The sequence below is a fragment of the Lipophrys pholis genome (genome assembly GCF_963383615.2).
Source record: "Lipophrys pholis genome assembly, chromosome: 4".
In the NCBI taxonomy this organism is placed as follows: Eukaryota; Metazoa; Chordata; class Actinopteri; order Blenniiformes; family Blenniidae; genus Lipophrys; species Lipophrys pholis.
The window spans coordinates 19,149,297-19,163,778 of NC_137637.1; the positions used below are offsets into that span (position 1 = coordinate 19,149,297).

General features: G+C 40.4%; 1 protein-coding gene across 3 annotated transcripts; it reads left to right on the forward strand.

Moving 5' to 3' along the window:
* Nucleotides 1-560: 560 nt before the first annotated feature.
* arfgap1 (ADP-ribosylation factor GTPase activating protein 1) lies at nucleotides 561-8,209 on the forward strand. Of its 3 annotated transcripts, XM_080461872.1 has the most exons (13): nucleotides 561-745; nucleotides 3,256-3,322; nucleotides 4,041-4,150; nucleotides 4,310-4,481; nucleotides 4,688-4,788; nucleotides 4,884-4,970; nucleotides 5,054-5,168; nucleotides 5,247-5,303; nucleotides 5,407-5,439; nucleotides 6,349-6,405; nucleotides 7,042-7,101; nucleotides 7,525-7,580; nucleotides 7,690-8,209. In XM_080461872.1, exons 2-13 carry the CDS (start codon nucleotides 3,263-3,265, stop codon nucleotides 8,012-8,014), a joined length of 1,233 nt encoding a protein of 410 aa, XP_080317998.1. In that variant the 5' UTR covers nucleotides 561-745; nucleotides 3,256-3,262; the 3' UTR covers nucleotides 8,015-8,209. The 3 variants fall into 3 exon arrangements, with proteins under 3 accessions (XP_080317998.1, XP_080317999.1, XP_080318000.1); XM_080461873.1 differs by lacking the exon at nucleotides 6,349-6,405 and having other exon boundaries at nucleotides 567-745; nucleotides 7,690-8,095; XM_080461874.1 differs by lacking the exons at nucleotides 6,349-6,405; nucleotides 7,042-7,101 and having other exon boundaries at nucleotides 567-745; nucleotides 7,690-8,095.
* Nucleotides 8,210-14,482: the final 6,273 nt, after the last annotated feature.

The window sequence follows — 14,482 nt, forward strand, 5'->3', positions numbered from 1 at the left end:
TTGCAACTTTAGATATATTATTGAATGTAAAATCTTCTATGAGCTGTGCTGTGGAATCAACTCCCTGAACACTTGATGATTTCTGACACATTCACTTCTTTTAAATCAGGCCTTAAAACACTATTATCTTTCCAATCCACAATTTAAAAAAATTATTTTATTACCTATATCTTAATAAATGTTTACTGTATTTATTTTCCTTTCTTAAAAGCTTTGTTTGAATGTATTTTGTCATTTGAATCGCTCAAGATTAGGATTCTTAATTGTTCTGTTTTAGTGTATTTCCTTGTATAGTTCTGTGAAGTGTCTTGTGTTTGAATGGTGCCATACAGGTTCATTCACCTTGCCTTATCTGTAAATGTAATTTTTTTTGTGACTGCCGACAAATAATATTTATATTATTTGGTGGAAAGTGTCAAAAACAGAGGTTGTGGATCATTGTGCGCGTTTGCTAAAAACAAATTGAAGTTTGTTGGTCCTCCTGTGCGATGGGTGCTGATGTGCTTTTGGAGCTGCCACTAAATTCAAACAGAAGAAGAAGAGAACGACTCCCATGATGCATCGCAGTGCCAACGTATGCAAACAGGAACATGTCTCCCGGTGTGTAACATCAGCAAGTCTTTAAAACTCACAGTCTGACACGACTCGACATCATCTGCTGGGCCCTGCGACACAAGCCGAGTCCTTCGTGAAGAGTGTCCGAGGAGGCTGTGCTCTCTGAAACAAGCTCGACAGTCCAAGAAAGGTAAAGGCTCCGGGAGCTACCGCTAGCTGAGGGGAAGCTAACGCTAGCGTCGTCAAGAATCAAGTTTATTCACTTAAATGTCATTAAATGTCTTCATTTGATGGCATCGTCACGCCCGAAACTAAATTTCATTACTACACATTAACAATAGACAGCGTCACCGCGGTGAAGTTAGTGACACATTGTCAGATTAACACGTAAACGGATGTATGAAATGACACGACTGCACCTTCTGATTGGATTTCACCAAGAGACCGGGGGGAAACATGGTTCCAGTAGACTCTATTCAAACGCTCAGTTGCTGCTTGTCTTATTAAATGTGGTTAATATTGACGACAGAATGATCACAGTCATCTCGGTTATGAAATATTGTGATTGTATCACGAAGGAGTTGTTTGACATTTTCAGCACTTGCATTTCCCATTCAGAGGGCAGCAGCCTGCAGCCTGCAGTGTTTCTGAGGAATTTTATGCCATGATCAGATACTGTGCACATTCGAAAACGCCCTCTTTAATGGCCACAGGATAACTCAACGCTGATCAAAAAAAATCCACTGGTGTTTTGCTATTTTCCTCCTCAGAGAAACTCAGTTTTCACACAATTTGAAACATGACACGAAAACACAAGCTTTATTAATAAAGCAAAGCTGCTGTGGAAACGTCTTTGCAGTCTCTAAGTCATGATGATTCTGTGTTTGTTGACACTGAACTTTGCCGATTGAAATTGTTGACGTTGTCTTGATACTATCTGGATGTTGTGGTCACATGACAGTTTCATTCAGGTGTTCATGAACTTCATGGTTTCACTCTAAAGTTCCAATAAAGAAAGTCTGACAGGGGAAAAGTAGAAATTATCTCCTGACACAGGTGTAGACAGTGTATTGATTACTGCAGTGATTTAGTTTCTTTTGGATAAATATATCAGTATGTTGTATTTCTGACTGAACAATGATGGTATTTACTTTTTGAAAATGTACAGGTTCTTAAATGTGTTTTTGCTCTGTGATGGACTGGTGACCCGTCCAGGTGAAGCCTGCCCTCTCTCATGGTTAGCTGGGATTGGCTCCCGTTTCCCACCACCCGATTGTCTGAAATACTATTTGGAACTCACTGCAGATCTAATGTAGATGTTGGATGGCTGAAGTTCTCCCCTCTCCTCCTGTAATCTTGAATGGACTCCATGATGTTGAGGTCCGATGTTGACTGTGTCATTGGGATTATTGTACTCTGCTGCGGAGTAAATCTGGAACCAGTATCAGAAGCTTTCTTGTTGACTGTTGATTGAACAAACTTAGCAGTTTCTATGTGTCACTTGGGCCTTGGTGACATTGTGATCATTCTTTTTCTTCATCAATGTTTGTCTGTGAACCTGGACAGAATGACAGATTAATGTTGACTTTGTAGGAAATTACATTTTCCCATTTCTTTTCCAGCTAGGACACTGGAGTCTACATTGATTTCATATCTACTCATTAGATTTAGGTCCATTCTTGTTATCCTTTGTTTTTCATTTGGAATCTTGATTTTGAAGAAGAAAGAAAAACGCCCTATAATCACAATAAAGCTTAACTGGGGCAAAGTGTTTATCGATGTGAATAGTCACTCATCAAGGATCACATCCACTGACTTTCTGAAGAAGATAAACAGCACTGTGCAGATGTTTTAGGCAAGATGTAAGGGCAATAATATCAATGCCCTTGAAAAAAAACAGATATTCCAGTTTATTTTTATCACGTTGCACTATGCAAACATTGAGAGAAGAAGAAAAGTCAGTATTTAATTCTAACAATGAATTCGTCTTTGTCAACTTGCAGAGTGTTTAAGAAATGTTGTCTGAAATGCTGTACTTTAGGGGACTCTGCACAGATTTTATGTAGAGCTTGGTTGGCTGAAATTCTGTCTCATGTAATCTTGAGCAGTCCTCGTGATGTTGAAGGTCAGATATTGATTTATATAATCTTTTTAATCACAATATACGATCAATCGCATGTCTCAATTCTTTCAACATTAATTGCAACGTTTATTTGTTAATTACCTTATTTTTTAAACACCTCTTACATACACAGGAGCTGTTTGAATTCACCAGTCTCTGTGGTCTGATAAACATTTAACTGATGTCTTGGATCACAGTGGGGGGGAAGTGAGCTGCAGCTTCTGCTAACTTGTTCTGGCTGCAGCCTGCTGCTCTCAGCTCATCTCTTCTCATCTACACTTCAGACGAGGCTCAATTCATCCCAGTCTGTCAGTCTATGGAGCAGATCCAGTTCTGTTTTAGATCAAACCAGTTGCTCTCGCTACAACGCTCTGGGGAATTATACAATAAATTCAATTAAAATTGGCTTATAGTAGAAAATTAATAAAAAAAACAAGAGGAACTTTAGCCAAATAATTGCCTGGTAATATAAAGTTAGATTTATCAAGGCTAATTCCAAGTTGTTTTTTTATCAGTTTGTCAGTTTGCTTGTCCTAATGAATTATATGGTTGAGAATGTTTCTGTATTTGTCTTTCAGAGTCATCATGGCAAGTCCAAGGACCCGACGAGTTCTTAAAGAAGTGAGAACCCAGGATGAGAATAATGTAAGTTCTCCACAGTGTTTATTTATGCGGTTGAATTTCATTTCCCCACTCCGACTGGCTGGAAGCTCATACATGACTTCACACAAACGGCAGGTGTTTGGGACGCTCGCAGAGCAGCAGCTTCTCGCAGCCCTTCACACAATGCTTCCCTTTCATGCCTGTTCAAATAAATAGCGAGTGTGATTCTGAGTGAGGACTTCCTTTCTTTTCTTTTTTTTTTCCCCCCCTTCCGTTTTGTTGGCGACCATCTTTGGCACGAGCAGTGGAACAGGTGTAGAGTCTCATGAGAAACATTATCATGAATGTGTTGTTAATCTGTTCTTTTTCAGGTAAAACACTGAAAAAACACAATTCGCACCTCGACTTGACTGCAAATTTAGTTTCATTTGAATGTTCACGCTCCAACATTGGCAGTGTTAGTGTTTATGAATTAAAGTTCACAGGTGACACATGTAGTCTTTGTTTTTTGTGAGAAACGTAAGCTTCACTTTATCAAGAGAAAGCAATTATATGATACCATATAACATCATCGTGATCTGTAGAAATGACATGTTTAAAAGCACAACTACACTAAAGTCCTAAAGAGATGCTCTCAAATGCTGCAGAGGTCAGGAAAAAAAGCTTTGTTGACATATTTTTCCAGCTAATGTGGGGTCATGTACAGATTTGACCACGATTAAAATTGTATCTAATATTTGACTGATCCATTTCTTTCCAGTTGTGCTTTGAGTGTGGAGCGTTTAACCCTCAGTGGGTCAGTGTCACGTACGGCATTTGGATTTGTCTCGAGTGTTCTGGGAAGCACAGAGGCCTTGGAGTACATCTCAGGTAAGAGACCGCGAGATCGGTTCTCGTCTGATGTATCTGCAGGTGCTTATCTCCGGTCAGAAAATGTTCGGCCCCACACAAACTTTTATTTTGTCATTTTGATGACTAAAGGCTGTTGGAAGCCGGTCATGTCTTAACATTTGTCTGCATCACCTGCAGCTTTGTGCGCTCGGTCACCATGGACAAGTGGAAGGACATTGAGCTGGAGAAAATGAAAGCTGGAGGAAATGGAAAATTCCGCCTGTTTCTGGAACTCCAGGATGATTATGACGCCACCTGGACTTTGCAGGAGAAATACAACAGCAAAGCGGCTGCACTCTTCAGGGACAAGGTGAACTGCACAGAATGAAGGGAAATGTCTGCGAATGACGGCCAACATCTTGGATGACTTATCGATATTCCTCAGTTAGAATTGAATTCATCATTAAGTCACTCAGAGAAATGTGGGGGGGGGGGGGGGGGGGGGGGGGGGGAGACGTTGTGTTAGAAATTAACTGTGCAACTTCAGGGAAAATTGACCCGCTCTGCACTTGACAGGTTGCGACGTTGGCGGAGGGGAAGGAGTGGTCCATGGAGACGTCCCCTGCCAGGAATTGGACGTCTCCTCAACCCAAGACCAACATTTCCTCGTCCCACTGGTAAAATTGCTGGACATTTTTAACTTGCTGTTGTGTGCAGCAACAGATATACGGAAAACAGCCTCTAAAGCAGCGAGTTTGTGTGTTTGCCGTAGCTCCGGAGGACCCGGACAGAACTCGGCCAAGTCCGGCGACAAAGCTTTTGAAGACTGGTTGAGCGACGACGTGAACTCCTATCAGAGGTGACGTTTTAGGTTTTGCTTTGTTCTCCTGTGTGCTGTTAATGGAGTCCTATTTTAAATAGCGAGCTTCAATGTTTCTCCAGTGGAGGTGGTTACAGCGGGAATCAAGAGAACCGCTACGTTGGTTTTGGCAACACGGTGACGCCCGAGAAGAAGGAGGACGACTTCCTGAACAATGCAATGACTTCTATATATTCAGTAGGTCACCGGGTTGATCCTGTCAGTTGTGCCTTGCCGTCCATTTCTTCATGCTGATGCTTCCTCCTTGTTGCGCAGGGTTGGAGTAGTTTTACTGTCGGAGCGAGCAAGTTTGCCTCTATTGCTAAAGATAACGTAAGTAGAAAGAAACCAGCTGCCCAGTGTTTTCTTGTTCTTCCAACAAACCCCTATAAAACGGCTGAAGGAACTATTTTTGTCCTTTTATTCCCACATATAGACGACTAAACTGGCAAACCAAGCAACCTTAAAGGTAAGACGGGACAGTTCACGTTGTCTCATCATGCGTAATGATGAAATACATTTTTCACTTGTCGGCTGTTTGGATTAATATCGTCTCACTTTGTAGTATTGATATGCTAAAGCTGTGAGGTAATCTTGGTCAATTTTTAAATGCTTAATACAAAATTTCAAGCTGCCACTACTGTCTCCCTACTTTATTATCTTTTTGCCTTCTCTGGATATAGTTAAAGGGGTATAAAGCACCCCCAGAACCGGTAAAGACATTTATGCATGGCACATTAGTCACATTGTGATTTTTTTCTTCTTTTTTTTTTCTTTGCCAAAGTTTATTTTTGAGCTTTTTTTTCTTTTTTAAGTTTAGTAGCTTCAACTGCTTGACAGTGTTTCTTTTTTGTTTTTTTTTTATCGAAATATTTTTGTTGAATATCATCATCACATGCTTCAACTCGGTTTGACTAACACAAAGCGTCGTGTCTGTGTTTAGTATTTTGAGTTCATGGATTACCGTTGACAGAAGTCTGGTGTATTTTGAGACTGTACTTTTGGAAGGGGATCCCCGGCAGAGTTTCATTCATGTCATGCATGTTTATTTCTGTTCACTGGCAGCAGAGCTCAAGAGGAGTAATGGGATCTAAAACACGTGGCCACACTCACATTTTGCCCACCGCTTAACTTCAATCAGACTCTTTGTGAAGGAAAATGACGTGAATGCTCCACGGAACATGTTTCTCTACTTCAGGCAAACGAAAAGACGAGGAAAAGATTGCGTCGCCTCCAAAGAGGCCTCTTGTTTTAGTCCATTACGCCCCCTAGTGCCTGCTCGGTGTGTCTCAGTGAATGAAAGCGATGGTCTTGCTGGACTGTGAATGTTCAAACTGTGTCTCATTCAAGCAAACTCTCCTCTCTGACTTCCAACTAGGCAGCTGAGTTAGGACAGACATTAAATGAGAGTGTTATCAAACCCACTCAAGAAAAGGTAACATTGATGTTTGAAGTTGTCGGCTTGGTGGTGGGATGCAGTGCTTTAGACAGAAAACAGCTTCAGATGTGAATGTGCTATTTTCTTGGCCGCGTGTGTCCAGTTTGTCTGCTTCGTGCCAGCTCACATTAAACATTAAACATTGACCGTTTTTGTAGCAATTTAAGACCAAACCGTTTCATCTTTTATGGTTTTTGAAGAAACTTTTTGAAAGTATGTAGTTTAGTTTTTTTTCTATAAACTAACACAATCACATGATGATTTTCCTCCGTGAAGCTCAACACTCCAATAGTTCTCCACTGTTTGAGCTGTTGCTCTCTGCAAGGCTCCGCAGGGTCATCAATGCAAAAACTTTTTTTTTTTGTACCCCCACAACACGAGTCTCCAAGAGAACTCGGTTGCATTAACAGTATGAAATTAAAACAACCGATAACAATAATAATCATATCCACTCACCATGAATTAAGTAGGTTGTTTAATGTACAGCTGGCATTGCTGAATTGAGATATGTGTAGTATGCTCTAGAAGTCTCTTTACTCTTCGTGTTTCTCACAATCCAAATCACTGTTGGAATTATTTTATTACATTTTATTTTGCTCTTGTTAGTTTTTAATAACAATTTGGCTCATCCAGGTGAAAGATGGCAAATTACTAGATGAAATGGCAGTGGGCATCACTGGGCTGGCGAACAAGGTAGGCCGGGCAGACCTCTGCCACACCGTACCACTGCAAACCCAGTCTCCAGAGCGGAGGAGCCCAGCCCCGTCAAACGGCACAAAACCTGTCAGAATAACAAGTTACCCTCCGAGGAGACTGGTTCTGCAATGTTAATGAAACTGTGAACAATACTAATCAAATGTAATCTCTTGTTGTTTTTTTTTGCTGCCATTTTTTAAAAATCTGGTGGTGAGTACACTGTAGAAAACTGATGTGAAAGTTAGAAAATAGGTTTTTGTCCCACTATCACTGTAACTGTCTTTTCTGTGTAGCTTGTTGTATAAGTTATTTTCCCCCATATTGATATTTCTGTGAGTTAGGCTGTTTTTTTTTTTTCATCATGTGTAATTTAATACAATTGATTTACTAAAATACTAACCATATAAAAATGCCGTTTAGGTTCAGGGAGCTGGAGCAAAGTTGACCACTATGTTCTCTGGAAAACCAGAAGATGGGTAATTAAAATGATTTCATACCAAACAAAATTTCATCCCAGAACTATCTGGACCTCGGTGTGATTTAACTGTGCGATCGTTTTCTAATCACGATTAACTGCGCGTGCAGGTCTGAAGGAGAAAGCTACCAGAATATGGATCAGGGCACTTCTAGCCAGCCGGCGTCGAAGGACTTCTGGGAGACTTTTGGCAGCAACAGCTCCTTAAAAGCTAAGAAATCTCCCAGCTCTGACAGCTGGACCGTCGCAGATAATTCTGCAAAGAAGAGCTCTGACAGTTGGGACAATTGGGGCTCCGAGGCAGCATCCAACAACAAACACAGCACAGAGGAGAGCTGGGAGGCCTGGGACAACAACTGGGAGAATGCAGACGGGAAGACGAAGAAGAGCCCCACCAAACCTGCCGAGGAAGGCTGGGATAATGCAGAGTGGTAGTCATCTAACGCCATTCATCTCCTCCCCTAGTCCTGCCCCCCCCCCCCCCCCCCCCCCTTCGATCTTTCTCTGTTCATCTCATTGGCACTATCAGGTAAACAGCTTTGTTTGTGTTGATGTGTTTAAATTATGTTTATGATGCAACCAAGAAACGAATGAACAAAGCCCCAAGAAAACGTCATCAACCTCATCTTTAAAAAAAAATATCCTAGGAGGAGCAGTGTGTCAGAACGAGGGCCATCTAGTGGTGATGTTACATATTGCACCCAACAGAATACTCGGTCCTCCAGGCTGCTCAACTCGTGTGAACCTGTAGTGGCCATGTAGGTTGAAGCTTTGGCGAAATGAGACGAGCCGTTTCAGGTGAATATATGTGTATATATATATATATTCTACAAAACATCAAGAATCTCTTTCCTCTTCTTCCGATAGATCTCTAAATTCCTACACATAGGCACTTTCTGAAATTGAACTGTTTTATTTTTAATACACTGCCCAGTATTTTATTGTAAATTCCCATAGTCATAAGATCTCAAACGAAGTCACTGTAAATAGGGCCATTTCTGTGCTCTCCAAGTATTTAACTCTGAGTAAGCCAGTGTTCGTACTGTGTCATTGGATTGTTGATGCTGGTTTAAATTCACCTCATACAATAACGATGCATGAAAGAAAGCCTGACGGTGTAAATAGAAGTAGTTGTAAATACAGATGGACTAAACTCTAATCACATTATTTCTGGTGTAGAATCCAATTGGACCCTGTGACCTGTTCCACATGTTGGTTTTGTAAAATGTATTTATATATATATTTTTTTTTTTGGATGGAAAACCGTCTTTACTGAGTAAAGACTGAGTTTCTTGCTGAGATATATTGTATCCATGGATCAAATAGTGATTGTAACAAATCAATAATCATAATCTCTGAGAATATGTCAAATCCAAATAAACAAATTTTTAATGTGCATTAAGGTAGAACTGAATGGCCTTCATAGAACTTTTATTTTTTTTCCACACATTCAGCATTCAGAATCTGCAGACACCTACAGCAGGACAAATCAGAACGACGAGTTTAAAACGCAGTACTTCAGTCCTCCGCTAAAAAGACGAACTTGTTACAGGATAGATGTGCATGTTTTACTTTACATTGCTGCCATGCACACAAGTTTTAGAAAACTGGAACTTTGTTGAACTTCATTTTTGCGTCATTTGGAAGCTCATTCTCTGTCAGAAATCAAGAATCTGGTTTAAAATAAATCTAAATATTGAATCGATATATTCACAAAATAATAAAAACATTGGTCAGGTGATTGTCATGTGACAGTTTATTTTTCCCCAAATCAAACGCCCTCTTTTCAAACTAAACCCCCGTCCCAGCAGTTGATCCCCGGTCCAGCCACATGTAAAGATCCGCCTCGTCTTGTTTCCTTCTCCCTCAACGTCTTTTCCTTCATTCATTCTAAAGTGCAACAGTTAACTTTTTTCAACCACATTCCCAATATCATATTAGGAATTTTTGTTACACATGATTATAAGTGATATTTTTATACAGCAAGTAAAAAAAAAAAAAAAAGGTGTTTATTTATATACTTGATTGCAGAAATGAAATGACTTTTGTTGGAAAAATATCAAAAGTAAAATAAGCCAGAAATACCTGCCAATACTGAGGGAGAGCAATAGAGACTTAATGCAACATTGTGCTTTGTATTGCTTATTTTCTGTGATCATGTCGCTGGTGCAATTGAACTGACGCTTGATGTCAAACGTCAGAGTTCCCACAGTCAGGATATATATTGACCTCCCTTTGCGACTGAAGAGCAGTGTCCCTTAGGATTGGACAAGAATGCCATTGAAATAGTTTAATCTACAAGAGACTTGATGTGGAACTGAAAAGATTATAATTCCAATGAGTTGCAGAAGCACCTTGTCAAACTACATGTAGGCTAAGGGAGTATTAGTATTTGCTTTGAGTGTGAAGACGGTTTTCGTCGCAGGACGTCGGTCCAGATTATAGACCTGACCACCGTCGGGATGCTGTGACCTGAGCTGAACTGACCATCTCCCAATATGATCGGCTTTTTTCATTTATGTGTATGTCACTCTTATATTAACATCTGAAGTGTGGGGGTGAAGACGGTCACAGCTCTCATGCATGGTGGGATTTACCCCGTGCGTCCCCTCGGTTGTAGATGTATTTGGAAACGTGGCGTACGCCACGTGAAACTGGATTCTTACATAAACCTTTTGGAAGGTGTTTGGGTTTATTCATGTATGTGGCCTTTCATTCTTTTAAACTCTGTATTTTATTTCCTGCAAACTGCGTCGGTGGCAGTCTTGTTAAAACCAACTCGTGCTGAATATCACTGAGCTCATTGTCCCACGGGGTTTGGCTGGTTTAAGTTATTCAAAAGACATTATAACGTGTTTGATCGATTCCGGCTGCCTGTTGATCCTCGGCTGGTGGGAATCTGCGGCGCATGGTGCCACTGCAGCGTTGAGATATTTCCCTGTGCGCCTTCATGCAGCCTTCATTGGGACTCTCAGTTGGTAAAATGACTTGGTACTAATAGGTTTTGACTTGTGACTGATATTTTCTTGGAATTTCCCCCAACTTGCCCGTTTTCCTACCTCTCAGAAGTCTTAAGTTTACAGCCTGGAGTTCACTCGTGAAAGTGTGTGTATTTGTGTTTTTTATTTTGACCTAACCTTTGTCACCACTTAGATGTGCTGTTCCTGTTTTAGTTTTTTTTTTTTTTTTTTTTTTTTTTTTTTTTGAAATTCAGTGGAACAAAATGTGAAACGGCAAATAGCAGATGTGAGGCTGCAGTGTGGGTGCGTTTTCAGTGACACTACAGTGCTGTGAGAAAGAAAGAAAAAAAAAAAACAACAACCCCCAAACACACACTCCAGGAGAAATGATGTGGCTGAACTATTGCAGCCGTGTTCCTGTACAGTCATGTGTACAAAGCCTTAAACAGTCGTGTTTGCTTTCTGTTCATGCTGATCGTGTGTCTCTGATGCAGTGAGGTGTAGATGTCTGTTAATGAATCAATGAAGTCACTTTTTCAGTTTTATTTTTCAAAAGCTTTCAAACATCCACTGCTTTTTTTTTTTTTTCAATTAGGATGGTATAACAAAAAAATATGCAAATTACCAGGAAAGAAATGGAATGCTTTTTGACATGTGTTTTATTTGGGGACGATTCAATCAGCCACTAAAACATTAAATTAAAAAAAAAGAAAAGCTTTTAGGTCTGGAAACACCACAGCTGTTTTCAGTGAATATCATTGCATGAGCTATGGGGGACGCTCCATCCTACTCGACAGTGTGCTGGTATAACCTATACCTGCACACTGTCTCATTGGAGGAAATGTATTTAATTGATCTTGAATTCCTGAGGATTCTTTTGGGTTTTTTTTATTCTGTGATAAAACGGGTGTATTTTTTCTTTTTTCTTTCCACATTATCAGAATTTATTTCCGAACTTTGCAGCGCAGCAGCTTCGTCTCTGCGCCTGTAGATCATCCGAGGTCGGGTACGTCTGTGTATGTTGATGAAACTTAAATGTCAGAAATGCTATTTTTGATGTCATGCATGAGCTGTAATGTGGAGCTAAATACATTCAGTCGTTCCTCAGTGGGTTTAGGTACAGTTGTTTGCTTGTCCCCTTCACGTTTCACCAGCAGCCATCCTATAAAGGTGACCACTCCCACCCCCGAGGCTGTGGAGATTCTTTTCCTGTATTCATGGTTCTGTGTATAATAAAGAAAAAAAATGTAACGTGTGACGCAGAAAAAGAAACGTGTCGTTTGTTTGTACCGTGGTGAAAATGATCTAACATAACACTTAAAAATGACTACACAAAGCAGCCAGGGAGAAAAACTAAAGACTTTCTGAGCATCTGCACATTTTAAGGAAGCTGCAGCAGTTACGTAGGAACACTTCTAGTCTTGCTGAGATGATATCCGTGTACATGCAGTATTTGTTCCTACCAACAACTGTATTGGAAGCATTTTACAGCCATGTCCCTCATTTGCGTCGTACTTCTACTATATGTGCCATTCACACTGACAATGATGACTAGATAGAGCGTCTGCCTGAACGCACAGCCTGCTTTTATATGAAAGTAAGAATTAAGGCCGGATGAAGGTAAATGACAAAATAAAGCAAACCAATCCGACAGACTTTTTCCAGGTGATTTACTGGGAAAAAAAAATAAAAAATTGTTTTCCCCTGGTGAGATAAAGGGCAGTCCAACAACGACACCATTAAAGATCGATAACCTTCAAAAAAGTAAAAGTCAACAGCTTGACCCAAGATGGTTCAAGTGAACCCTGCAGGAGAACAAACATTAAAGAATTACCTTGAATGAAGTGGAATTCAGAAGGTTTATTTGTCTTAAGGAACTGGAAAAATGCAGATTTGCTCCTTTTTTTTTTTTCACCTCAAAAATCTTTTTCAGAGATGTAGTGTTTTTTACAGCCCCGTCACTCCAGAATGGTGTGTCTTGATGGCTTTTGTTGGTAATTATTGGTCACAATTGTGTAAAATAAAAATGAATGTCTTCAAAGACCGAAGCTGATCATTCGAGGTAATTCCAGTGTTCAGGGTGAATTTTCCCCTCGATATCAGATTCCTCTGATTTCATGTATCCAGGTGGTAAAACTCTTCAGTCGTTGTTCCTTTGGTGACAATGATGCCCAAAGACATCTTTTGTTCGTAAACTTTTAAGTTTTAGCGTCTTCTAGACCTTTAGGTGAGTGGATGATTTTAAACGTCACACCATCAGTTGTTTTTTTGAAGGGGAGAGTTGACGCCTTTTATTACACACATTTTCTCAGGGGATTTTTCTTGAGCGAAGCTTCACCACACTTCCTCCTCTGACGAGGTCAGTCCGGCCTCTTTGAGTGTTTTGGATGTAGGGAATGACACTGAAGGCTCCCAGGCTCACTCAGCCGGCAAAGAGAACCTGGCTGGGAAACGAAGCTGCCGTCCATCACGGGCAAACTAAAACCCAAAGGACTCTGGAAATGAGCACTTACAGCTGAGCTCCTCTTGAGTGTGTGCCGCCCACTTGCCTTTAATAATGAACGTTATTAATTTGGCTCTTTTACCATTTGCAGCGTAGTGGTGGATTTTTTTTGTAAATTAAAATAAAAAAACGTAGTAATGTGTGCAACGTAGTAATGCCACCAAAATGATTAATACCTGCATGACTTATTGGATGTTGAAGTAAAGCGAGTGAGAAGTTCTATGGAGCTTTTACCGGCGCACACAGACACCGCAATGTAACCAACATGGCAACACTCGGAAACGAGCCTTTGTTAACGAAGGCTTGGACCACAGAAACTAGTTTTGGTGTGGTGACTCTCCATACAATATCTAATGTCAAGTTAAACTACATTTACGTGAGTCGACATATTAGGCGAATACAATTTCAGTATTTAATTGTAAAAGCATATGCTCGTATTGTGAACCCCCCCCCCCCCGCCCCCCCCCCTCCCAAAACAAAAATGGAAAACCTTATCTATCGTTGTGTTGTGCTGGAAAGGTATGTATGCTTAGGGTGACCAAACTTTATCTTTTGCATGGAGATGTCAGATTTTTATATCCTCTCCAGAGTGCCCATGAGGAATTTATAGCACAATAACTGACTGTTGTATGTTGTATGAGGTTTTTTTTTCACAAATCTGACTTTTTTTTTTTTAAGCATTTAATTGTTCTCCTTAGTACCTTATACCTCCTTCAATATATTCACACTTGTTATGCATTTTATGGCTCCTTTGAAATGGTCTATGTCATCTATATATATATATATATATATAATGTGGCACAATTTAGTTGTTTTTACAATGACAGGAACGACTATTCTGATCCCGATTCTGCCTTTGGTTATGGAGAGATAGTATTTTGTTATATTACTGACATGATTCGTGTAGATATCTAGATGTACAGAGGCTTCGCCAAGTGATGGTTAAAAAGTGTATCATGGAAACATTAGCAGGTCCATATGTACTGTAATTATCTGATATATGTTCACATCTCCTGGTGATAAAAATAAGTTAGTGGGGGGGGGGGGGGGGGGGGGGGGGGTACGTGACACCTGGTTTGTGCCTGACGCGTGACTCATTCTTACACATTGACTCAACTCCTTTTTCTACCCACGTTATCAATCTAACGAAGCCTTTGGGTTGTGACTGGAGCATCGTGGAATAAGATGATGCATGAAGCACCTGGCTTGGAGATGAAGACGTCCTTTTCTTTTCTTTTTTTTTTTTTATGTTGTTGAGTCTCGTGCACAGATGATGGAGCAAATCTGCCTCATTTGCAGACGCTGACATTTACATTGAGTCCCGCCCACAAGGCGTGGAAGAGAGAGAGAGAGAGAGAGAGAGAGAGAGAGAGAGAGAGAGAGAGAGAGAGAGAGAGAGAGAGAGAGAGAGAGAGAGAGAGAGAGAGAGAGAGAGAGAGA

Excerpts from the sequence above, each read along its gene's own strand:
- arfgap1 (XM_080461872.1), top strand. The coding sequence starts at position 3,263 with ATGGCAAGTCCAAGGACCCGACGAGTTCTTAAAGAAGTGAGAACCCAG. Across the intron at positions 4,151-4,309 it reads GGCCTTGGAGTACATCTCAG|CTTTGTGCGCTCGGTCACCA; the intron begins GTAAGAGACCGC and ends CATCACCTGCAG. Across the intron at positions 5,169-5,246 it reads CAATGACTTCTATATATTCA|GGTTGGAGTAGTTTTACTGT; the intron begins GTAGGTCACCGG and ends CTTGTTGCGCAG.